Genomic DNA, 24,742 nt, shown 5'->3' with positions numbered 1-24,742 from the left:
GGCCCTTCTAGGTTTGCCTCCTTGGGTGGTCACCTTCAGCCTGAGGGTGACTTCAGCATTCTCCTTCTACCTCCACAGCTCTCTCCCATCATCGGTAATAGTTCTTTATATTAATCTTTCTCTGTTCAAATTACTCCATCGTTTACGTCTCCTGATTGGTCCTTGACTGAAAAAGAATCAAGCCCTAGATCGAAGAAACTTTATCCCAAGCAAGATAATTCAAAAGAAATCTCTAAGCACAGCGTGGTTCAACTTCTGAAAACTAAAGACAAAAAACAAAAAACAAAAAACAACAAAAAAAAAACACGTTTAAGCAGAGAAGTGAAAAAAAGGACACATTGGCTTCAAAGGTACAGCAGTTAGACTCCTCAGCAGAAGCAGCTGGGACAGAAGTCGATGGGATGAGATCTTCAAATGCTGAAAGAAACCACCCACCCACCCACACTGCTCTCTCCACTCAAAATACCTTTCAGGAGTGAAGGTAGAAACCGAGAGAGTGTCAGCCGAAACCAGGCTTCATCCTCAGACTTACACCAAGGAAAGGCAAAACGGTGTTTTCGGGCAGAAGGAAGATGACCCCAAAATGGAAGGTCCGACATGCGAGAGGGAATCAACAAAAACCAGTTGACACGTAGATAAACCTTAATGAGCATTAACTGTATAAATAGTGTCTTTGGGGCTTAAAAGATCAAGAATCAACAGAGGGAGCAGGGGCGTGGGGCCCAGGAAGGGGATGCATGGAGGTTTCTTGAATTGCTTCTCGGATTGTCTAGGAAGAAGATACTAAAACACTTGACTTCGAGAAGTCTGGAGTGCCACCTGTGACTTCTAGGGATCCACAGAAAGAAACCGTGAAAGGATGTCTCGTTGCCAGGCTGATGGGAAGGGATGGGAAAAACAACAATGGCCTATCCAGGAGGAGGCAGGAAGCAGAGCACAGGTGGGACCAGTAGAAAGCAAACAAGATGCGGATTCAAACCCACATCTTAACTACATTAAATAGAGGCACCCGGCAGGCTCAGTCGGTGGAGCCTGGGACTCTTGGTCTCAGGACTGTGATTTCAAGCCCCGCGTTGGGTATAGAGATTACTTTAAAATCTTAAAAAAAACAAACACTAAATGGACTAAATTCTCCCATTGAAAGACAGGCCATCAGACTATTATTTTTTTTTTAATGTACATGCCGTTAACAAGATGTATCTGTCCAAAATATAAACATACAGAAAGGCTGAAAGTAAAAATTGGAGGGAGGGGCATCTGGGTAGCTCAGTCGGCTCAGGGCATGATCTCAGTTTGTAAGTTCAAGCCCTGCATCAGGCTCTGTGCTGACAGTACAGAGCCTGCTTAGAATTCCCTCCCTCCCTCCCTCCTCCTCTCTCTCGCTCCCTCCCTCCCTCCCCCTGCCCCTCTCCCACTCATACATGTGCGCATGTGCTCTCTCAAATAAACTTAAAAAAAAAAAAAGTAAAGGGGCACCTGGGTGGCTTGGTTAAGCATCCAACTCTTGATTTCAGCTCAGGTCATGATCTCACAGTGCATGAGTTTGAGCCCCGCATCAGGCTTTGGTTGACAGTGCAGAGCCTGTGTGGGATTCTCTCTCTGCCCCTACCCAGCTCACTCTCACTCTCTCTCAAATAAAATTTTTAAAAAATTATATACATATATATACATATAGATATGTATATATCTATATATGTAAAAACTGGGGAAAGATACATTCCACAAATACAGTCCCCCAAAAAGTTAGCATGGCCCTATCAATATCAGAAGTAGACTTTAAAGCAAAAGGCATTACTAGAGTTACAAAGACACAGCTGAGAATATATGAAGTACATTCAAACAAAAGACTTAGTGTTTAAACCCGTATGCATCTAATTACATAGCCTCAAAATATTTAAAGCAAAAGCCAGCAGAACTACAAGATCAAACAGACAAATCTGTGATCCTGGTGAGGGGCACTGACAGCCTGAATACGGGGCTTGATCCCATGAACCGAACTGTGAGATCATGACCTGAGCTGAAATCAAGAGTCAGACATTTCACTGATTAAGCCACTCAGGTGCCCCCTGGTGAGAAGGTTTAACATACTTCTCTCAGGTGCATGTAAGAAATGACTCTTGGGGCGCCTGGGTGGCTCAGTCGGTTGAGCGACCGACTTCAGCTCAGGTCACGATCTCACGGTTCGTGAGTTCGAGCCCCGCGTCGGGCTCTGGACTGATGGCTTGGAGCCTGCTTCCGATTCTGTGTCTCCCTCTCTCTCTGCCCCTCCCCCGTTCATGCTCTGTCTCTGTCTCAAAAATAAACATTTAAAAAAAAAAAAAAGAAATGACTCTTAATCTTATACAACACTTAAAAAAAAGAAAAAAGGAAAGAGAGAGAGAAAGAGAGAGAGAGAGAAAGAAAGAAAGAAAGAAAGAAAGAAAGAAAGAAAGAAAGAAAGAAAGAAAGAGGAAGGAAGGAAGGAAGAGAAAATGAGAAGCACTTCCCAACTCTTGTGATGAGGCCAACATAACTCTGATACCAAAACCATAACAAGAATGAAAATTACAGACCACTTCACTCACGAACACAGATGTAAAAACTCCTAAATAAGACACTAGCCGAATCTCGTGATACATAAAAAGAACACATCATGACCAAGATGGGTTTATTCCAGGAGAAGTCACTTTAATATTTGAAAAATCAACATTAACAAAATAAATCATAATTTTCTCAGTAGATACATGAAAGTAATTTAGTAAAGTTCAAAATCCATGCATAATTTTTTAACTCCTAGCAAATTAGAAATAAAAGGGTACTTCCTTAATCTGAAAAAGCTTTTTTATTTTTTAGTAATTGTTTTTAGGGTTTTTTTAAATATTTATTTACTTTTGAGAGAGACACACACACAGAGTATGAGCAGGGGAGGGAGGGGCAGAGAGAGAGGGAGACACAGCATCCGAAGCGGGCTCCAGGCTCTGAGCTGTCAGCACAGAGCCCAACACAGGGCTTGAACTCACAGACTGTGAGATTGTGACCTGAGCTGAAGTCAGACGCTTAACCCACTGAGCCACCCAGGCACCCCTTATCTATTTTTTTTTTTAAGGCAGAATGTTGAGAGCGTGACTTTTGAGACTAGGAGAAAGGTAAGGCTGCCACTGTCAGCACTTCTTTCCAGCACTGTTCTGGGGGGTCCCGGCCTGTGCAGGACAGCAAATCACACATACACACATACACACACACACACACACACACACACACACACACACACCCCGTAAGGCTTCAAAAGGAAGACAATCCATTACACATAGATAATATTCATGTGAATAAAAAATTCAACAATCTACAGATAAATTATCAGAATAAGTGGACTTAGATTGCTGGATACAGAGTCAATAATCAAGAATCAACTGTATTTCTGTATACTAGCAAGTAACAAAAGAAACAAAATATTTATAATAGCATCAAAAAATCAGATACCCAGGGATACTAACAAAATATGTACAATATTTCTGTACAGAAAACAAATTCAAAATCAAGGGGAAAATTTTTTAGAGATCTAAACAAGTAAGGAAATTCATCATTTTTGTTGGAAAAGTTAGTAAACATACCAGTTGTCACCAAATTAATCCACAGATTTAAAGCAATCATAGTCAAATCCCAATCTTTATTTTGGTGAAAATTGACAAGTTAATTCTAAAATTGATTATAAATATAAATGAATTTAAATGTCCAAGACCCTTAAAGACAGTGGGAGGGCTTGACCTTCCCAATATCAACACTTACTCTCACGCTGCAGTAATGAAATGTGACAATGGAACAAGAAATAAACAAATGGACTTCCAGGTAGGTGACAGATCCAGATGTGAAAACACACAGTAAATCTGTGGATCTAGAAGACAATATAAGAGAATATCTTCATGACCTAAGAGTAGGGGAATTTTTATTAAGCCACAAAAAGCGTTATCCGTAAAGGAAAAGATAAATTTGTATATCTTAAAACCGAGGACTTCTTTTTATCAGATGACCCCGCACAGAGTGCAAAGGCGAGACTACAGGACTCGATGCCAGAACAGATAAAGAACCCCCCTGGACTATTAAGAAGACAGGCCAGCATAAAATGGGCACAAGTCTTGCACAGGCACATGATAAAAAGAGATGGAAATCGCTGATAAGCACACGATAAAAGGCTCAACATCATTAGTCATCAGAGTAATGCAAGTTAAAGCCACAGCTCTCCCTGCCAGCAGCACTGAAACCTACAAGACAAATGGGGGGGGGGGGGGGGGGGGGGGGGGGCGGGGGAGGGGTGGCAGCATTTGCATCTCTGTTGCTGGGGGTGGGATGCAAAATGATTCAGCCACTTGGGGTGCAGGTTGGCAGCACCTCATTGCACTTTTTAACAGATCCACAACGTCCTCAGGAAAGCCTGTCTTTACCACTTTCAGGTCAAATACTTCGAAGTCTAAGACTCTAAGACACACACACTCTAACATCTCTGAAGTTGGGATGCACCCAAATCAGGTTCTCCTCCGTTCCACTCCACTTTCGAACTTGCCTAGCTCCCTCTCCTTCATGGTGCTCTGGCACAGCTGGTAACTACGCTGTCTGATAGATCCCGCCACACTGACTGGAAACTTCAGGAAAACAGACTTTGTTCACCACTGTAAATCCTAAAGCTGGAATTGCCAGGTCAAAAGGCATGCACGTTTTTCAGTTGTGTTTTCATTACACAACACACGAACACAGCTCTGTTTTAAAGTTCAGCAACATATTGCACAGACCCTCCGCTTCCTCCCGGTCCCTCCTCAAGGGCAGCCCACTGTCAGCAGTTTAGAATATATCCTTCTAGACTGTTCTTTGCACATACATGCATGTGAATACAGCGTGCATGTATTAATAGAGACCGTCTACTTTCCAGAAATACAGTGGCAGCATACACATTGGCAGTAGATGAGTTGGTGAGGGAGCCCTCACCAACTCTGGATGTATTCAGTCAATTCTTTACCCATGTGACAAGTGAAAGCCACCTCGTGCTTTAGATTCATATTTTCCTGATGTACAGGACTCGGTTCTATCAGTCTTCCTGGATGGTTTTCCAGATGTGAGCAGCCTCCCCTCTGTCCTGCACCAGCACCCTGAGGTTAAAGACATCCTCCTAGGCTTTCGTCCATCGTTGAGTGCAGGGCTATTTTATACCTAGCTCTTTAACCCATCTGTAATTTGTTTTTTCATACAGTTATAATTACTCTTTCCAACCGGATAACTCTACTAATCATAAGCCATCCTTGACTCTCCCAATTTAAATGCCATTTTCAAATATTAACTTCTCATACACACTTGGAACATTTTCTGGACTTCTGTTATTTTTTACTGATCTATCTCTGTGGCAAAGCCATGCTGTCCTGATCACCATAGCTTTATGCTAAGTTTTAGTATCAGGTGCAGAAAGTTCTCCCCTCGTTAAACTGAAAAAAAATAGCAATTGTTGCACACTTTCCTTCCATGTTAATTTTAAAAATATTTTGCCATAGTTTAAGAGCTTGGTTTCCTTTTGGGAACTCAATTAAATCTCTATTTAAGAAGGCTAGATATCTTTACATTATTACCTTTTCCTATCTATTTTGTCCAGCTTTTTGTTTTTGCCTTTTGGTAATTTTTTTAAAAATCGTTCATTTGGATCTGGATCTGTCTTGTTAAATATGTTCCTAGATTTTACGTTTTTTATCACTATTACGAGTGGAATGTTTAAATTTGTTCCACTTTTAACCGATTCTTGCTATTGACTATTTGTAGATTTTAAATTCAACCATTTTACTGAGTTCTCCAAATTTCTTTCATGGATTCTTGGATATTCTTGCTAAGGAATCATTGTCTCTTCTACTTTTTATACTACAAATCTCACTGTTGTTTTTTACAGAAGCTAGAACCTCACAGCCATGTTGAGTAGACACTAGAGGGCATCCACAGCTTGATCCTGGGTATATTGGCTTTTAATGGTTTTAGTAATTTTCCATTGAAATGTGCCATTTGCCGTCGGTACATGTCCCAGCTTCAGCATCGCTGGGAGGTCAGTAGAAACGCAAAATCTCCAGTCTTACTTACTGAACCAGAACCTGCATTTCAAAAAGATTTCCTACATAAAGTTCGAGGAACACTGGTCTAGATGATTTCTTTCTATCTTGATTTTACTTGAGTTTAGTAAGAAAAGCTGTCGCTGTTGGAGTCTACCAAACATCGTTTGGCATCTACTGGTCCTTTAAAAAACAGAGCCCGCCTTTTTGGTGGCTACCATGCCTTCTAGTGTTTGATACCCTAATTCTGGACCAGCCCTGTGCCGACAGCAGGAAACCACCTTTCAACCACCCCCTAGCATTGTCGCTCACCACTTACTTCCTCATCCTGACTCTTCAGCTCCCCAGAGCATCTCCAGGCTGAGATGGGACGTTCTCCTGCTTTCTCCTCCACTGCGAGGACAGTGGGTGCTCAGAAATCACTTGATTTAACTTGATCTGTCATTCTGGTACGGCTCAGCTGGGGGGGGCTGGGGGAGGCTTCCTCTTCTCCATGCAGATGCTTTTTTATCTTGCTGAATCACAGACCCCCCTGAATCTGGACACCTCCCCAGGAAAACGCCCATTAACGGCTTCCCCTTCTGGTTGGGAAACTCCTGGGTCCCTAAGCCCATAGTAACAGGCTTGCTCCCTGCTTTCCCAAAACCTCTGGCTGTGGGAGACCCTGGAGAAATCCCCACCACCGGTCCCCAGCAGCTCCACTCCACGTGCTCACCACACACCAGGCACCGTGCTGAACACCCACGGGCCCTCCACGGAGTCTGCCCACAACTCCAGGGGACAAGTTACACCGCCAGCCCATTTTACAGATGGGGAAAACACAATTTCCTCAAGAAGCCAGAAACTCCTTAAAGTCAAGGACTGTTCTTGGGGCTGGGACCTGGACAAGCCAGAAGGTCACTGCTGATCACAAGGCGTGGAGGGAAGCCACGGTGGGGCCCCCACCCCCTGTTCCCTAAGCCCCTTCCTCTGCAGATGGCTCGAAACCTTGTTAGAATGGAGGGCCATTCTCAGGACCACAGCTGACTGGACCGGTGTACCAGGCATGACGCAGGGACACCGACATAGAGCTGTCTAGGCTGTCTGGCACTGTGCTCCCCGGTCAGGGTGCCCTTACCACACAGGGCCCAGTTGATCCTCCGCTGGTGGGCGATAAAGTTGGGGGCAGAAGGAGTGAGCAGAAAATGCACATTCCAAAAATGCTGCAAGACCACAGATGGAGATAGTGGGCCCAAACCAGGAGACAGGAGAGGAGACAGAAGCTTCTAGTGAAGCAGCCCCAGGAGAAGAGGGTCTAGGGAGAAGCGGCATCACATCTCAGAGGGGCCACACGATGTGAGCGACAGACGGGCCCTTGACAGAGCTGCCTTTGTGCGAACAGCATCCCTGGGAGGGGCAGGCGTGGGAGCCCCCAGAGGCCGGCTGTGGACAGATGTGCCGCTCGCCCTGAAACTGAGCCAGGACGTAGCAACACCCGCCCGGGGGCAGCTTGTTGTCTATTGACCAGACACGGTGGCCTTGGTTTCTGGACATGGAGTCAACATGAGAGAGCCTGTCTCGTAGGAAGGGGTCAGGGCTCAGGACAATCAGCCAGGAGCGACGAGGAGAGGGATGACACCACACTCAGCTCCCCAACAGGGAAAAGGACACACCAGCAGCTTTGCCCCACGGACACCAGGCTGGGCTGGAGGTGGGAGGAGGCCGGAGTTTGTAACGTCCTTCCAGATGGCTCTGAGGACGAGAGCCCCGGGCCCTTGGGTGGTCTTCCAGGTGTAAGGTGAAGGCAAGGGCCATGGGGGCCCAGCCAGCCCAGTCCCAGAAAGACCTCGGGAGGAAGCACAGGACGCGGAGCTCCAGTGGGCCCCGTCCCACCGCTGGGCCTGGGCCCTGGAGCCACTCCGGTGTAGGACGCTGCCTGAGGCCACCCGTAGGGGCTGAGGCCCAGCCACAGATGTGCCAAGGGCTGCAGACCCCACCTTCTTCTGGCCCCGGGGCCCCTCTGGAGGCAACAGATGGCCACCGGCAGGGATCAAAGTCCACAGGAAGCGTCTGGCCAGGCTGGGTGTCCTTGTGCATCCAGGCATCTGAAAGGAGCCTGCGGCCCTCAGGGGAGGTACAGGGCCACGACCACGTAGATGACCCAGCTGGTGGACACAAAGACCCCAAAGAGCAGGCTGAAGAGCACGAGCGAGCGGGCCTTGCGGGAAGCCTCCTCGGCCTGGGCCAGGTCCCCCCTGCTCAGGGCCGCGCGCGTCTGCAACGAGACGGAGGCAGGGAGTGGACGGGAGCCCCCGAGGCCCCCCACGTGCCACCTGCAGGGCCAGGCCCCAGCACACAGCCTGGAATGCGGACAGCCCGAGATGCTCAGGACCCGCCCGGCCACCTCACGTGAAGGAGCAGCGACAACAGAGGCCACGGGCGCGCACACTCAGCCTCTCCTACAGCCCTCACGACAGCCCTGAGACCGGGGTCACTGCTGCCCCCACCGTGCAGATGAGGAAACAAAGGCCCACCCAGGGCCACACAGCTAGCGGTGGAGCCAGAACTCACAGGCAGGCTGTGGCCTCCAGACTCCCGCCTCCGAGCGGTCCCGAGAGCCGCCTTCTCCCCACCGTCCTGGTTTATGATGGGGGAGCCTGACCAGCGCGGGGAGGTCAGGGCCCGGCCAGGTCTGCCGTGGGCAGAAGCCCCCAGGGGCTGGCCTACCCCGTTAGAACATCCTCACACCAGCGTCACCGGGTCCCCGGGGTACCCCCTCCCTGGTAACGGTCAGCGATGTCAGGAGGGAGGAAGAAAGCTATGCAGATAATGGATGGACAGAAGGACAGGTGGAAGGTGTTGGACGGACAGGGAGAGGCGGACAGGTGAGTTAACAGATGAATAGAGGGGTGGGTGGGAGGGTGGTTGGACGGAAGGAAACGGAGGGATGGGTCCATGGACGGATGAGGAGCTAGAGGGACGGGGGCGGAGGGCTACAAGAGACGACTGAATGGACGGAGGACGGTCTCTACCCCGTCAAACACAAGCCCCCACTGAGGCAGGCAGTTCCTGGGGCCTTATCAATCATTCACACCTTCGCTGTAAACTGGTTTAGCTGACTTTTCCAGAGCAGATCTTGAGTGGCACGGGACAGAGACAGGAGAGGGGAGGAGGTGTCCATCCAAGAGGGGCCAGGACCGCAGGGTCAACCGTTTTCCCAATTCCCGCCACCCTCCCGAGACACCCAGTGGCCGGGACAGGGGGGCAGGGGCTGTGTGCGCCCCGCCGGGGCTCTCCCCCCCGACTGCTGGCAGGGCTGCCCCACCCCCACCTACCTCGTGGGAATAGACGATAGCGATGAGCCCCGTGAGGAGGCAGCAGAAGAGGGTCACGAGCACGGACTCCATCATGTAGTCCTTGGGGAGGGGCCTGTGCTCCACCAGGGGCGGGGCGGGCATGCCGGCCACGGGGCTGTTGTACTGCAGGGGCAGAGGCCGCGGCCAGTGAGGGAGCCGGCACAGCCTCCAGACACCGCGGTGAGGACACGGCCATGGGGGCCACCGGAGGGTCCCCCCCGTCCACCCCCGACTCCCGCCCAGTGAGGCTGTGGGTCACCACGGGGCCGGGTCAGGGCCCCCGTCTGCCTTCTCCCTCTGCACTCCCTGGCCCCCTGGCCCCCAGGAGTCCTGTCACTTGTGCCCTCCACCAACTGCTCAGTCCAGGGTGAGCCGTGGCGGTGCGCCCCCCCCCCCCCCCGTCCTGACTGGGCTCCCCACCACCAGGGACCTCTAAGCTCTCCTCCACGGGCATCCCAGGATTTTTTGGTTTTTCTACAAATCTCACCAAGTCATCTCCCACCCAAAGGCCCCAGGGCCCCTTACAACGGACCCCACCCCCCCCACCCTCCTTTCTTCCCTGAGTCGACCACCATCATTCCCAGAACAGCCGGGCCTGGCCACCCCCTACCCTGTGCCCAGAGCACCCCTCCTCATCCCTCAGAACTCAGCTCAAAAGCCCCCACCTCTGGGAAGCCTTCCAGGCTTGCCCACCCCCCAGGCTGGCGTGACCTTCTCCTTTCCCTCATCTGGGCACCGAAGCCCCTCTGCAAGGGTCACTTATGGTGACTTTTGGTCACCTGCGTGCCCAACTCTCCCCACCCTCCACCCCCACTGGGGAGGGAGGAGGGGCAAGAGAAGTGAGACAGCGCGACAGGGGAGACACGGGGTCAGGGGTACAAGGCACTCACCACCGGGAACGATGCAAATAGCGGTGGCGTGGTGGGCGCGGGGTACAGGGGCGCGGCCGGTGGCGGCGGGTACAGGGCCTGGGGCGAGGGGCCAGGCTGGAAGAGGACGGGCCCCTGCGGGAAGGGCGGGTAGAGCAGGTGCACTGCCTTGGGGTCCGGCGGTGCATAGGGCGGGGGCTCGCCCACGAAGCCGATGTTGGGCACCCCTCCGACAGCCACCTTGGGCCCCAGTCTGGCCTCGCCCGTGGCCTCGGCCTCGGGAGGGGCCGCCGTCGAGGCCTCGGCCTGGGACTCAGCCCGGGGCTCCTCCGGGGCCGGGGAGCTGCCCGCATCCACAGCCACTTCCTCGCTGGGCCCTCCGTCCTCATCCAGGAGCTGAGGGCGGCGTGGGAGCTGGGGCAGTGCGGGGCCGCAGGGATCCTGGGGGCTGCGGGGCCGCCGCCCCCTTTTGCGTCCGCTCCTGGGAAGAAACACGAGGGACAGTGACCAGGTGGGACTCCTCCCCGTGAGCCGCAAGTCACAGCCCCTCCAGGGACAAAGTCACAGCGACGCTGCCCGTCCCCACCCTGCACGTGCCCGCACTCAGGCCTCTCCCGGCTGGGCTGGCTGGGCGCTGGAAGGATCCACCCGAAATGGAAGGGTGAGACGAGAAAACAGGCGCAGACGGGAAGGGTCTCCGGGCAGCCACACGGTCAGCACAGCACCAGGCAGGGATGGGACACAGGCCTTGGTCCCCATGGTGGCCGCTGGGTCCTGCCCCCACTGCCCTGTCCCTGGAAGACCGGACCAGTAAGGATCTTAGCCCCGGAGAGCTGGTCTGAGAGATGAGCCAAGCCAGAGTCCTGGCTTCTGAGGTAGGGAAGACGAGGTGCCCCAGGGTTGCCAGGCCGGGGCTAGGGATGGACTTCAAAGAGCCAGGAGGTCACTAAGGGCCAAGTGCCAGCTGAGGCACAGAGGGAACAGAAGCCTGAGAGGGGGCAGGGAAGGGGCAGCCAGCAGGGGTGGGGAAAGCCCGCCAGCTTCGGGAAGCAAGGGCGCAGGGGCCCTGAGCCGCCTTCCAGCCCCGGCCTGGCCTTCGGCACCCACCCCGGGGACTCCTGTGGAAATCCCTAAGGGAAGGCTCACTAAAATGGAGGCAGGAGGCCAGATGGCAGAGCTGTACCCTCGACATCAATTCCAGGAACCACTGTCAGTTACTGACAGAGCCCAGCAGAGGCACCCTCACCAGGAGACCATCGTGATCATGGGCCCAGAGGGAAGGACGGACCCTGCATCTCCAACAAGAGACCCGCCACCCCAGCGACTCGGCCAGTGAGAAACCGCCCTCACCCTGAACTCCTTCCTGCCAATCTCCAGGTCAGGACAGCCCCTCCCAGCGTCCTCCTCCTAAAATAATCCTCTTTGTAGGACTTGCCTGTGATTTTACCCCAGCTCGCACGTCCCGAGTTGCAATTCTCTACTCTTCCCGAACAAGCCCATTTTGCTGGTAAAGTAACGGGCTGTTATCTCTGAGGCTATCACTCCAGAGGCACCCAAGCAGGTTCTACAAGTCCCGAAGGTAGCCTGCTACTCCTCAGAGCACCCTGACGGCTGAGAACCTCTAAGTCTCAGGTGGGTTCCAGAGGAACGGCCTGCGAGAGGGACCTGGGTGGGCATTCAAGGCCCCACAGCAGGGTGGGCGGCCCAGGGCCTGGCTTTGGAGGTTTACTTCCTCAGTGTTCTTAAAGGTGACAAGAGATGGGGCGCCTGGGTGGCTCAGGCGGTTAACTGACTTCGGCTCAGGTCATGATCTCACGGCTCATGAGTTCGAGCCCCGGGTCAGGCTCTGTGCTGACAGCTCGGAGCCTGGAGCCTGTTTCGGATTTTGGGTCTCCCTCTCTCTCTACCCCTAACCCACTCGCATTCTGTCTCTGTCTCACTGAAAAATAAATAAACATTAAAAAAAGTTTTTAAAAATTAAAATAAAAAATAAATCAAATTCTGTGGTAAAACAGGGGCGGGTGCCTGGCTGGCTCAGTCAGTGGCACATGCAACTTTTGACCTCAGAGTCATGAGTTTGAGCCCCATGTTGGGCATGCAGTTCACTTAAAAAAAATAAATATAGGGGCAACCGGGGGGCTCAGTCAAGCGTCTGACTTCAGCTCAGGTCATGATCTCACGATTTGTGAGTTCAAGCCCCACGTCGCTGTGCTGACAACAGATAGCCCACTTCGGATCCTCTGTCTCTCTCTCGAAATAAATAAACACTTAAAAAATAAATAAATTTAAGTCTATCCCGGGCGCCTGGGTAGTTCAGTGAGTTGAGTGTCCGACTCTTGGTTTCAGCTCAGGTCACGATCTCACAGTTTGTGGGTTTGAGCCCAGCATCAGGCTCCATGCTGACAGTGTGGAATCTGCTTGGAATTCTCTCTCTCTCCCCTTCTCTCTCTGCCCCTCTCCCGCCTGCTCTCTCTCTCTCAAGACAAATAAACTTTTAAAAAAATTTTTTAATTTTAAGTCTCTCTCTCCTATGGATGTAGACAAAGCACAAAAGGAAACCACATGAAGACACAAAAATGACCAAAAGCAGACAGACTGGAGTCGAACCCCATTTGTGAGTTCGAGCCCCGCGTCGGGCTCTGTGCTGACAGCTGGGAGCCTGGAGCCTGCTTCAGATTCTGTGTCTCCCTCTATTTCTGCCCCTTCCCCACCCATACTCTGTCTCTCTCTGTCTCTCTCTCTCTCTCTCTCAAAAATAAATGATAAAACATTTAAAAAAATTAAACATGTCAGACCAGATGGACTTAGATCTACACAGAACATTCCACCCAAAACCAATAGAATACACATTATTCCCAAGTATACAAAGAACATTCACCATTACAGAATATACGTTAGGCCACAAACAAGTTGTTGTTTTTTTTTTTTAAGTTTATTTATTTTGAAAGAGAGAGAGAGCGCGCATAAGCGGGTGAGAGGCAGAGGGAAGGAAAGAGAGAAGTCCAAGGCTCCACGTCACCAGCACACAGCCCAGGGTGGGGCTCAAACTCATGAACAGTGAGATTATGACCTGAGCCAAAACCAAGAGTCAGACACTTAATGGACAAGGCACCCCCACAAACAGGTCTTAATAAATTCAAGACTGTTATCTTACCAAAGATCTTCTTGAACCACAGTGGTGTGACACTAGAAAGCAATTACAGGAGGAAAACTGGAAAATTCACAAATATGTGGAGATTCCACAACGTGCCGCTGAACCACCAATGAGTCAAAGGTGAAATCAAAAGGCAAATTAAAAAATACCTCATGACGAATATATAAATACAACAGATTTCCTGTATGGGATGGGATGCAGCCAAAGCAGTTCTGAGAGGAAAGTTCACAGTAATAAATGCCTCATCAGAAAAACAAGAAAAATCTCAAATTGACATCCTGACTGTAAAAGTCAGAGGAAAATTAGGGGAAGCTAGAAGGAAAGAAATTAGGGGGAAAAGAACAAATAAAGCCCAACGTTAGGAGAAGGAAGGAAATAACAAAGATCAGAGCAGAAATAAATAAAATAGAGACTAAAAAGGCAAGAGAAAAGATCAGTGAAATGAAGAGCTAGTTCTTTGAAAAGATAAACAAAATGGACAAACTTACAGCTAGACTCACAAAGGAAAAGACTCAAAATCAAAAACAAAAGATGTTACAACTGATACCACAGAAACGCAAAGGGTCATAAAGAGACTACGACGAATAATTGTAAAAAGCCAACAATTTGACAACCTAGAAGAGATGAATAAATTCCTAGAAACATACAATCTACCAAGACAGAATCATGAAGATAAACAGAATCTGAACAGAATCATGTTCATCAAAAACCTCCCAACAAACAAAAGTCTAGAACCAGACGACTTCACTGGTGAATTCCAAATATTCAAAGAATTAATACCAATCCTTCTTAAACGCTTCCAAAAAATGGAAGAGAAGGGAACACTTCCACATTCATTTTATGAAGCCAGCATCACCCTGATATCAAAACCAGACAAGGATGCCACAAGAAAAGAAAATCACAGGCCAATGGCCCGGATTCACACAGATGCAAACGTCCTCAATAAAATGGTAGCAAACCAAATTCAACAATACATTAAAAGGATCATGCACCATGTCCCAAGTGGGATGGGATTCCAGGGATGGTTCAACATACACAAAAGTCAATATGATACACTCAATACATTAACAAAATGAAAGGGGAAAAATAAAGCACAAGATCCTCTCAACAGATGCAGGAAAAGTATTTGGCAAAAGTCAACATCCACTTATGATTAAAAAAAAAAACAACAACAAAAGTGGGTATAGAACACACCTCAGTATAATCAAGGCCACCATATAGGACAAGCCCACGGGTAGCATCTTACTTATTGGTGAAAAGCTGAAAGCTTTTCCTCTAAGATCAGGAACAAGTCAAGGATGCCCACTCTCACCACTTTTATTCAACATGGTATTGGAAATCCTAGCCACAGCAATTAGACAAGAAAAAGAAATAAAAGGCATCCCCATTGAAAAGAAAGCAGTTGGGGCACCTGGGTGGCTCAGTCAGTTGAGTGTCTGACTTCAGCTCAGGTCATGATCTCACAGTTTGTGGGTTCGAGCCCCATGTGAGGCTCTGTGCTGACAGCTCAGAGCCTGGACCCTGCTTCAGATTCTGTGTCTCCTTCTCTCTCTGCCCCTCCCCTGCTCATGTTCTGTCTCACTCTGTCTCTCAAAAATAAATGTAAAAAACAAATTTTTTTAAAGAAAAGAAAGAAGTAAAACTGTCACCATTTGCAGATGACATGATATTAACAGAAAACCCTAAAATCTCCGCCAAAACACTCAGAAATAATAAATGAATTCAGTGAAGTTGCAGGATACAAAATCAATAAACAAAAATCCATTTCATTTCTATCCACTAATAATGAACTGTCAGAAAGAGAAATTAAGAAAATAATCCATTTTGGGGCGCCTGGGTGGCTCAGTCAGTTGGGCATCCAACTTTGGCTTAGATCATGATCTCACGTTTGTGAGTTTGAGCCCCACGTCAGGCTCTGTGCTGATAGCTCAGAGCCTGGAGCCTGCTTCGGATTCTGTGTCTTCCCCTCTCTACACCCCTCCTCTACTCATGTTCTGTGTCTGTCTTTCAATAATAAATAAACATTAAAAAAAATTTTTTTAAAGAAAATAATCCATTTAGAGGAGCCTGGCTGGTTCAGTTGGTGGAGCATGTAACTCTTGATTTTGGAGTTACAGGTTGGAGCCCCATACTGAGTGTAGAGATTACTTAAAAATAAAATCTTAAAAAAGAAAGAAAACAACCCATTTACAATTGCATCAAACAGAATATCTAATAACAAGAAGAAGAATACCTAGGAATAAATTTATCCTTTTTTAAAGCAAACTCTACCCCCAACATGGGGCTTGAACTCAGAACCCCAAGATCAAGAGTAGCATGCTCTACCAACTGAACAAGCGAGGCACCCCTAGGAATTAACTTAGGGGCACCTGGGTGGCTCAGGGTTAAGCATCCAACTCGGCCCAGGTCATGATCTCATGGTTTGTGGGTTCGAGGGCCGCGTCAAGCTCTGTGCTGACAGCTCGGAGCCTGGAGCCTGCTTCCGATTCTGTGTCTCCCTCTCTCCCTGCCCCTCCCCTGCTCACGCTCTGGCTCTCTCTCTCCCTCTCAAAAATAAACAAACATTAAAAAAATGTTTTTTAACCATGAAGGTACAAGACCTGTAAGCCAAAGATGAGAAGACGTTAATGAAAGGAAATGAAGACAACACAAATAAACGGAAAGCTATTCCACACTCATGGACTGGAACACTACTGTGAAAATACCCACACTACTGCCCAGAGTCACATAAAGATTTAGTGTAAGCAATCCCTATATCTTGACAAAGAAGAACAAAGCATCACACTCCCCGATTTCACATTATATCACAAAGAGGTTGTAATTAAAAAAAAAGGGGGGGGGCACCTGGGTGACTCCATTGGCTGAGGTCCGACTTTTGGTTTCAGCTCAGGCCATGAGATCAAGCCCCGCATCAGGGCCCACACTCAGTGTGGAGCCTGCTTAAGATTCTCTCTTTCTCTGTCTCTCTCCCTCTCCCCCTCTCCCCCGATAGCGTGCTCTTTCTCTCTCAAAAACAAAAACAGGGGCGCCTGGGTGGCGCAGTCGGTGAAGCGTCCGACCTCAGCCAGGTCACGATCTCGCGGTCCGGGAGTTCGAGCCCCGCGTCGGGCTCTGGGCTGACGGCTCGGAGCCTGGAGGCTGTTTCCGATTCTGTGTCTCCCTCTCTCTCCGCCCCTCCCCCGTTCATGCTCTGTCTCTCTCTGTCCCAAAAATAAATAAACGTTGAAAAAAAAACAAAAACAAAAACAAAAAACCCCCAAAGACCCAGACACATAGATCAATGAAACAGCCCAGAAATAAACCCGTGCATTTATCATCAACTGATTTACAGCAAAGGAGCCAAGAATATACAACAGGGAAATGAACGCCTCTTTAGTAAACGGCGTTGGGAAAACTGAACAGCCACGTGCCAAAGAAGGAACCATCCGCTCTCTTACACCACACGCAAGAATTAACTCAAAACAGAGTAAAGGCTTGAATTTAAGACCTGAAACCATAAAGCTTCTAGAGGAAAACATAGGCAGAAAGCTCCTTGACATCGGTCTCGGTGACGATTTTTTTGGATTAAACACAAAAAGCAAAAGCAACCAAAACACAAAGTAGCAAGCGGGACCACATGCAACTAAAAAGCTTCCCACACGGCAAAAGAAACCATCAACAAAGCGAAAAAGGCAATGTAGAGAACGGGAGGAAATACTGGCAAATCCGGTATCTGAGAAGGGGTGAATATCCAAAATATGCAAACAATTCCTACAACTCAAGAGCAAAAAACATACAATCCAAGTAAAAACAAAAACAAAACAAGAAAACAAAAACAAAAAATCTTAAGCAGGCTCCACGCCCCATGCAGGGCCTGAACTCACCACCCGGAGATCGAGACCTGAGCTGAGATCAAGTATCGAGCCCGATACTGAGCCACCCAGGTGTCACCAGCAAACATTATTTAAAAAGGGAACCAAATGGAAATTTTCAACTAAAGCATATAATAATACCTGAAGTTAAAAATGTACTGGCTGGCCTCAGTAGCAGAATGGAGAGAACAGGGGGGAAAAAAGGGTCTGTGAACCTGAATAGACACTAATCCAAAGAACGGAGAGAGGACGATGAAAGGAAAAAACAGGAAAAGAACGATACGTCAGGGGCCTGTGTGGCCACACAAGGTCTGATGCGTCATCGGTCAGGGAAGTCCCAGGAGAGATTTGGGGGAAAGATATATTTGAAGTACGACATAGCTGCCAACTTCACAAGTCTGGTGAAAAACAAATTTACAGATCCATAAAACTCAGAAAATCCAGAACAGGAACTCTGGGGGGGGAACACTCAGCCTAAACACATCATCGTGGAACTTCTTCAAACCAATGATCATAATAAAGTCTTGAAAACAGGCAGAAGAAAGTGGGATCTCTCTTTAGAGGGGAACAAGAATCCGAATTTCTATACACATTCAATACGCGGCTAGGTCAGAAGACGGTAGCTTAGAGTCTGGCTTAGACTGCCAAAAGGAAAGAAGGGCCAGCCCAGAAAGTGAGACCTAAAAAAAATGTGCTTGAGGAATAAAGGTACGCACGTTTTAGCCTTCTATCGTCCTATCACAACGTAACCACGAACACAGTAGCTGAAAACCACCCGTCCGCCTCGTTATAATCACTAGGATTTAAAAAAGGGGCGCTTGGGTGACTCGGGTGGTGGGGCACCGGCTCTTGATTTTGGTCATGATCTCACAGTGTCGTGAGTTCAAATCCCACGTCGGGCGCTCTGTGCTGGTGGCATGGAACCTGCTTGGGATTCTCCTTCTCCCCCTGCCCCTCCCCGGCTTATGCTCTCTGTCTCTCTCGAAATAAACTTTAAAACATAATTTAAAAAAATTTTTTTTAATTAAAAAAACAAAAACAGAGGCCAGGATGTGGAGCAAACAGATCCTTGTATGGCTTCGGTAGGAACGTAAAAGGGCGCAGTCACTGTGGCAAAACACTGTTAACAGCAGTTCCTCAAAAAGGCAAAAAACAGAATTTCTAGATGATCTAATCGTGCCACTTCAGGGTAGACAGCCCAAAGAATTGGGAGGAGGGGCTACAGGAGACCTGTGGACACCCATGTCCGTAGACGCAGTATTCACAGCCTCTAAGACAGAGCAGCGGCCCAACTGCCTGCTGATGGATGATGTTTGGATAACAAACACAGTTTATCCATACGATGGAATATTGCTCAGCCTTAGAAAGGAAGGAAATTCGGACACACTATACAACACGGAGTGGCCTTAAGGACATGATGCTAACTAAAAGCAGCCAGTCGCAGGAAGACAAATACTGTGGCAGTCCAGGGATAGGAGGTCCCTAGGGTCATTAAGCTCAGAGACCAAAGGAGAGTGGTGGTCACCATGAGCTGGCGGTGGGGGGGCGCAGGGAGCTACTGTTTTGGTTTTTTTTTTAATTTTTTTTTTTAACATTTATTTATTTTTGAGACAGAGAGAGAGCATGAACAGGGGAGGGTCAGCGAAAGAGGGAGACACAGAATCTGAAACAGGCTCCAGGCTCTGAGCCGTCAGCCCAGAGCCCAACGCGGGGCTCGAACCCACGGGCCACGAGATCATGACCTGAGCCGAAGTCGGACGCTCAACCGACTGAGCCACCCAGGCGCCCCACATCACAATTTTTTTTCTTTAATGAGGAAAAAATAACCAAAAAGCCCATGTGTTAGCTCACAGTTCTGTGAGTCAGAAGTCCAGGCGGCTCAATTCAGGGTTTTAAGGCGGCCAACATCAAGGCATCAATTGGACGGAGCTCCTATCTAGAGCTCTAGGGAAGAATCGCCTTCCAGCTTCATTCAAATCGCTGGCCAATTCCAGTTCTGTGGGTCTGAGGCTCTCTGCCCCCAGAGGCTGCAAACAGTCCTTCCCGCGTGACCCTCTCCGTCTCTGAAGCCAGGCACGGCACATCAGATCCTTCTCATGCTTCAAAATTCTCTTTCTTTCTGCTACCAGTTAGAGAGATCTCTCTGCTTTTAAAGGACTCACCTGCTTGGGTCAGGCCTACTCAGACAATCTCTGTATTTTAAGATCAGCTGACTTGGGACTTTAATTCCATCTGCAAAATCCTATCGTAGCAGCATCGAGATCAGTGTTCCTTTGACTAGCTAGGGGAGGGGGCTCTGGGGGGTCATCCTTATTGTTCTGTGTACCACAGGTAAAACAAGCCATTCTCAGATGAAACAGGGAGGGGACCTTGCCAGAGACCTTCTGGAACAGAAAGGCTGAACGTTGTTTGGGCTGAAAGAAGTGGTACCAGAGAGAGACTTGGAAATTTCGGGTGAAGGAAAAACAATTATCGAGGTAAATATAAAAGATTATTTTTCCTCCTAAATTTGTTAATATACATAGGAGTGTTGAAAGCAAAAACCATACCATTTTATAGTGTTTTCTTTTTTAAGTTTATTTATTTGAGAAAGACAGAGAGAGTGCAAGAGGGGAGGGGCAGAGGCAGAGAAAGAAGGAGAATCCCAAGCAGGCTCCATCGGCGTGAAGCTCGACGTGGGACTCGAAGTCACATAACTGTTAGATCATGACCTGAGCTGAAATCAAGAGTTGGACGCTTAGCCAACTGAGCCACCGGGGTGCCCCTGGTGAGTTTTCAATGGATGTAGATGTACTATACATGAAAACTATATGTAAAGCTTGACGGATGTGAGAGTAAAGAGACCTGTAAGGTTACAAAGGAACACTGACACAATATTAACTCTAAGCAGACTGTGAAGGGTTAGGTATGCTTCCTAATCCCCTAGAGCAATCACTAAAATAATAGTAATAACAACATGAAGTACGTAGCCAAAACACCAAGATATAAATTTAAATGGAATATTAAAAAATATTCAAATACTGGGGCACCTGGCTGGGCCGGTCGGTAGAGTGTGCCAGTCTTGATCTCAGGGTTGAGTTCAAGCCCCACGTTGGGTATAGAGATTAAAAATAAAATCTTAAAAATTTTTTTCAAATATTATCCAAACCGGGGGGAGGGATGGGACTAGGAGGTAAACCAGAAGAGCAAAACCATAGAGAAGACGGACAGAAAACAATAATAAAATTATAGACTTAAACGCAACCATATCAACAATTACATTAAATGTTGACGGTCTAAACATTCCAGTTAAATAGCAGAGATGGACAGAATAAATAAAACCAAGACCTACAAGGCTACCTACAATAGACACTCTTTAAATAGAAAGACACACTAAGGTTGAAAGTAAATGAGTGGGAAGGATATGCCATACCAACAGTAAGCAAAAAAGGCTACAGGGGATTTTAAGATCAGATAGACTTCAAGACAGAGTATTATCAGTAATAAAGAGAACACTTCATAATGATAAAAGGGACAATTCGCCAGGAAGTCATGTGTGTCTCATAGCAGACCTTCAATATACATGAAACTAAAATTGAGAGATAAAAGGAAGAAGTACACAAAATATACAATTGAAATAAAATATTTTAACACTCTTCTTACAGCAATTAATGGAATAACTGGACAAAACATCATTCGGGACATAATGGATCTGACCAATGCTATAAACTACCTTGATCCAACCACTGTTTACAGAATACAACATCCGACAATTGCAGACACTGTTCTTTTCGAGGACAAAAGGTACATTCACAAAAATCACATGCCAAGCCATCAAACAAGTCTCAATGTGGAAAAATATATATTGAAATAACCCAAACTGTATTCTCTGACCATCCACAACAGGAGTACGTTAGAAACCAGTAACAATGATATATATAGGATAATACCTAATATATAAAAATTAAACAACATCGGGGCACCTAGGTGGCTCAGTCGGTTGAGCCTCTGACTTCGGCTCAGGTCATGATCTCCCAGTCCGTGAGTTCAAGCCCCGCATCGGGCTCTGTGCTGATGGCTCGGAGCCTGGAGCCTGCTTCAGATTCTGTGTCTCCCTCTCTCTCTGCCCCTCCCCTGCTTGCACTCTCTATGAAAAAAAAATTTTTTTAATAAAATTAAAATAAAACTTAAACATACTTGAAAAGAATTCATGGATGAAAAATAAAATCGTGAGGTAAATTAGAGAGCATTTTGAACTGAATGATAATGTAAAAACAAAGTATCAGTATGGGTAAGATCCAGCTAATGCAGTTCTTAGAGGGAGACATAGAACTTTAAATGACTACATCAGAGGGGGCGTCTGGGTGGCTCAGCTGGATAAGCATCCAACTTTTGATCTTGGCTCAGGTCGTCATTTTGCAGTTTGTGGGTTCGAGCCCCACATCAGGCTCTGTACTGACAGTGTGAAGACTGCTAGGGATTCCATCTCTCCCTCTCTCTCTCTGTCTGTCTCTCAGAATAAGTAAACGAACTTTAAAAAATAAATAAATGACTACATTAGAAAAAAAGAAAGGTCTCAAATCTTTCTAGAGTCCACCCTGGAATCTTGCTGGAAAAGGAAGACCAAAGTAAACGCAACATAGATAGAAGTAGGAAACAATAAAGAACAAACATCAACGAAACAGGGGCACCTGACTGGCTCAGTCAGAAGAGCATATGACTCTCGATCTTGGGATCATGCGTTCAAGCCCCATGTTGGGTACAGAGATTACTTTAAAAAAAATGAAATATATTCTTTAAAAAAAATCAATGAAATAGAAAACAGACAATAGAAAAAATTAACAAAGTCAAAAGATGGTTGAAAAGATCAAATTGACAAACCTCTATCTAGACTTAAGAAAAAGAGAACACAAATAGCCATGTCAGGAATGAAAAAGGGGTTATCATCACAGATCCTACAGATGTTAAAAGGAAATCAGGAGAATACTACAACTTTATGTCAACAAATCTGACAACGTATATGAAAGAAATTTCTTTCTCTCTCCAACTCTCCAAAATTGACACAAGAACAAACAGGAAATCTGAATCGTATTTCTGTTAAATTTGTTACCAAAAACAAACAAACAAACAAAAAAAAAACAAAACTCTATGCCCAGATGGTTTCACTGTTAAAGTCTATCAAACATTCAAAGAAGAAAATAACACCATTATAGTTGGGTTTTTTTAACAGAGGAGGTAAGATCACTGCCAAATTCAAGAAACTGCAAAACAAGGAATAAAACTCTCCTTGTCTGCAGATGATATGCTTGTTATGTACAGAATCCAGGAAATCGACACCAATTCCAAAAACAAATAAATGGATTTAATATGGTCAAAGGTTACGAGGTTAATATACAGATTATGTTCTTATGCACTAGTAGCAAATAATTAAAAAACAAAATTAAAACTAAAATCCAATTCACAGTAGCACCAACATAACTGGAAAATAAGTGGGAATAAAACGAACCAACGAATTCCAAAACATCTACACTGAAAATTACAAAGCACCGCTGAGAAATTAAAGAAGTCCTAAATAAATGGAAAGGTATATACCATGTTCATTGTTCAGAACACTCAAACTGTTAACAATTCTCCCCACATTCATCTATAGATTCACTGCAGTCACAATAAAAATTCAAGCAGGCTTTTTTAAAATGCAGAAAGTGACAAGCTCATTATAAAATTTTTACGAAAATGGGGGTGCCTGGGTGGCTCCATTGGTTGAGCATCTGACTCTTGATTTCGGCTCAGGTCATGATCTCAGGGTTTTGGGATCAAGCCTCATGTTGGGGTCTGTGCTGAGCATGGAGCCTGCTTGAGAGTCTCTCCCTCCCTCTCTCTGCTCCTCTCCTGCTCTCTCTAAAATAAAAATAAAATAAAATAAAAAATAAAGGGATAAAATTTTTATGAAAATATAAAGCACCTAGAATAACCAAAACTATTTTCAAAGGGAAGGCAAAATTGGAAAACTCTACCTGATTTCAAGTCTTACTATAAACCCATCACAGACCAGATGGTTCATTACTAATGAAATAATAGACACATACATCAATAGAGCATTAAAATATGAGAGTGTAGAAAGACACACACATATTTGGTCAGTTGATTTTTGGCTGAGTTTCCAAAGCAATTCAGCGGAGAAGGAAAGCCTTTTTCATAACTGGTATAGGATCAGGGCACCTGGGTGGCTCAGTTGGTTAAGCGTCTGACTTTGGCTCAGGTCATGATCTCATGGTTTATGAGTTTGAGCCCTGTATCCGGTTCTGTGCGGGCAGCTCAGAGCCTGGATCCTGCTCTGTGTCTCTCTCTCTCTCTGCCCCTCCTCTGCTTACACGCTGTCTCTCTCTCTCTCTCTCAAAAATAAATTTCAAAAACTTTTAAAAAACAGGTTAAAAAAAAAAAACCATATAGGATCACCTGCTTACCTGCATGGAAAAAAGTGAATATTGACTCTTCTTCACAATATCCACAGGAATTAACTCCAAAGGGATCATAAACCTGAATGTAATACCTGAAACTATAAAACTCCTAGAAAAAACATGGCCGATCTGTGTGACCTTAGGATGGATAAAGATTTCTTATATATGACACCAAAAACATGATCCATAAGAGAAAAAAAAATGGTAAACTGGACTTTAAAATAAAAAAAAAAAAACTTTTCCTCTTCAAAAGATATCATTAAGCTGCACAGCAGAGGAAACCACCAACAAAACTAAAAGACAACCTAACGAATGGAAGAAGATATTTACAAATGACATATCCAAAAAAGGATTAGTATCCAAAATACATAAAGAACTTATACAATTCAACACCAAAAAAAAAAAAAACCCAAATAATCTGACTAAAAATGGGTAGAAGACGTGAATAGACATTTCTTCAAAGACATACAGATGGACATACAGACAAGAACAGATACTCAACATCACTCATCATCAGGGAAATGCAAATCAAAACTACAATGAGGTATCACCTCACACCTGTCAGAATGGCTGAAATCAACAACACAAGGAACAACAAGGGCTGCCTGTGGCTCAGTCGGTTGAGTGTCTGACTTTGGCTCAGGTCACGATCTCACAGTTCCTGAGTTCAAGTGCCACATCGGGCTCTCTGCAGTCAGTGCAGAGCCCGCTTTGAATCCTCTGTCCGCCCCCCTCTCTGCAGCTCCCCCGCTCATGCTCTCTCAAAAATAAACACTAAAAAAAAAAGAAGAAACGTGTTGGCAAGCATGTGGAAAAAGAACCCTCTTGCACTGTTGGTGGGAACGTAAACCGATGCAGCCGCTGTGTCAGACAGTACACAAGCGCCTCAAAAGAAAGCAAAAACAGAACTACCCTACGATCCAATAATTGCACTACTGGGCATTCCCCCCAAAGAATACAGAAGCACTAACTCAAAGGGGTACATGCACCCCTGTGTTGATCGCAGCATTGTTTACAACAGCCAATTTAGGGAAGCAGCTCAA

At 46.7% G+C, this 24,742-nt stretch overlaps 1 protein-coding gene across 1 annotated transcript; it reads right to left on the bottom strand.

Moving 5' to 3' along the window:
* Nucleotides 1–5,869: 5,869 nt before the first annotated feature.
* Nucleotides 5,870–11,514, bottom strand: PRRT1B (proline rich transmembrane protein 1B). Its single transcript, XM_043565315.1, has 4 exons — nucleotides 11,504–11,514; nucleotides 10,279–10,804; nucleotides 9,368–9,511; nucleotides 5,870–8,307 (listed from the first exon to the last, which is right to left on the bottom strand). The coding sequence occupies exons 1-4, from the start codon at nucleotides 11,512–11,514 to the stop codon at nucleotides 8,158–8,160; spliced, it is 831 nt and encodes a 276-aa protein (XP_043421250.1). The 3' UTR covers nucleotides 5,870–8,157.
* Between the last annotated feature and the right edge of the window lie 13,228 nt (nucleotides 11,515–24,742).

This window comes from Prionailurus bengalensis, chromosome D4 (assembly GCF_016509475.1).
Source record: "Prionailurus bengalensis isolate Pbe53 chromosome D4, Fcat_Pben_1.1_paternal_pri, whole genome shotgun sequence".
NCBI classification, from domain to species: domain Eukaryota; kingdom Metazoa; phylum Chordata; class Mammalia; order Carnivora; family Felidae; genus Prionailurus; species Prionailurus bengalensis.
The sequence above is the reverse complement of the archived record's forward strand: the minus strand, read 5'-3'. Positions and strand labels throughout refer to the sequence as shown.

Excerpts from the sequence above, each read along its gene's own strand:
- PRRT1B (XM_043565315.1), bottom strand. Across the intron at positions 9,512-10,278 it reads TATTTGCATCGTTCCCGGTG|TACAACAGCCCCGTGGCCGG; the intron begins GTGAGTGCCTTG and ends CTGCCCCTGCAG. Across the intron at positions 8,308-9,367 it reads CTATCGTCTATTCCCACGAG|ACGCGCGCGGCCCTGAGCAG; the intron begins GTAGGTGGGGGT and ends GTCTCGTTGCAG.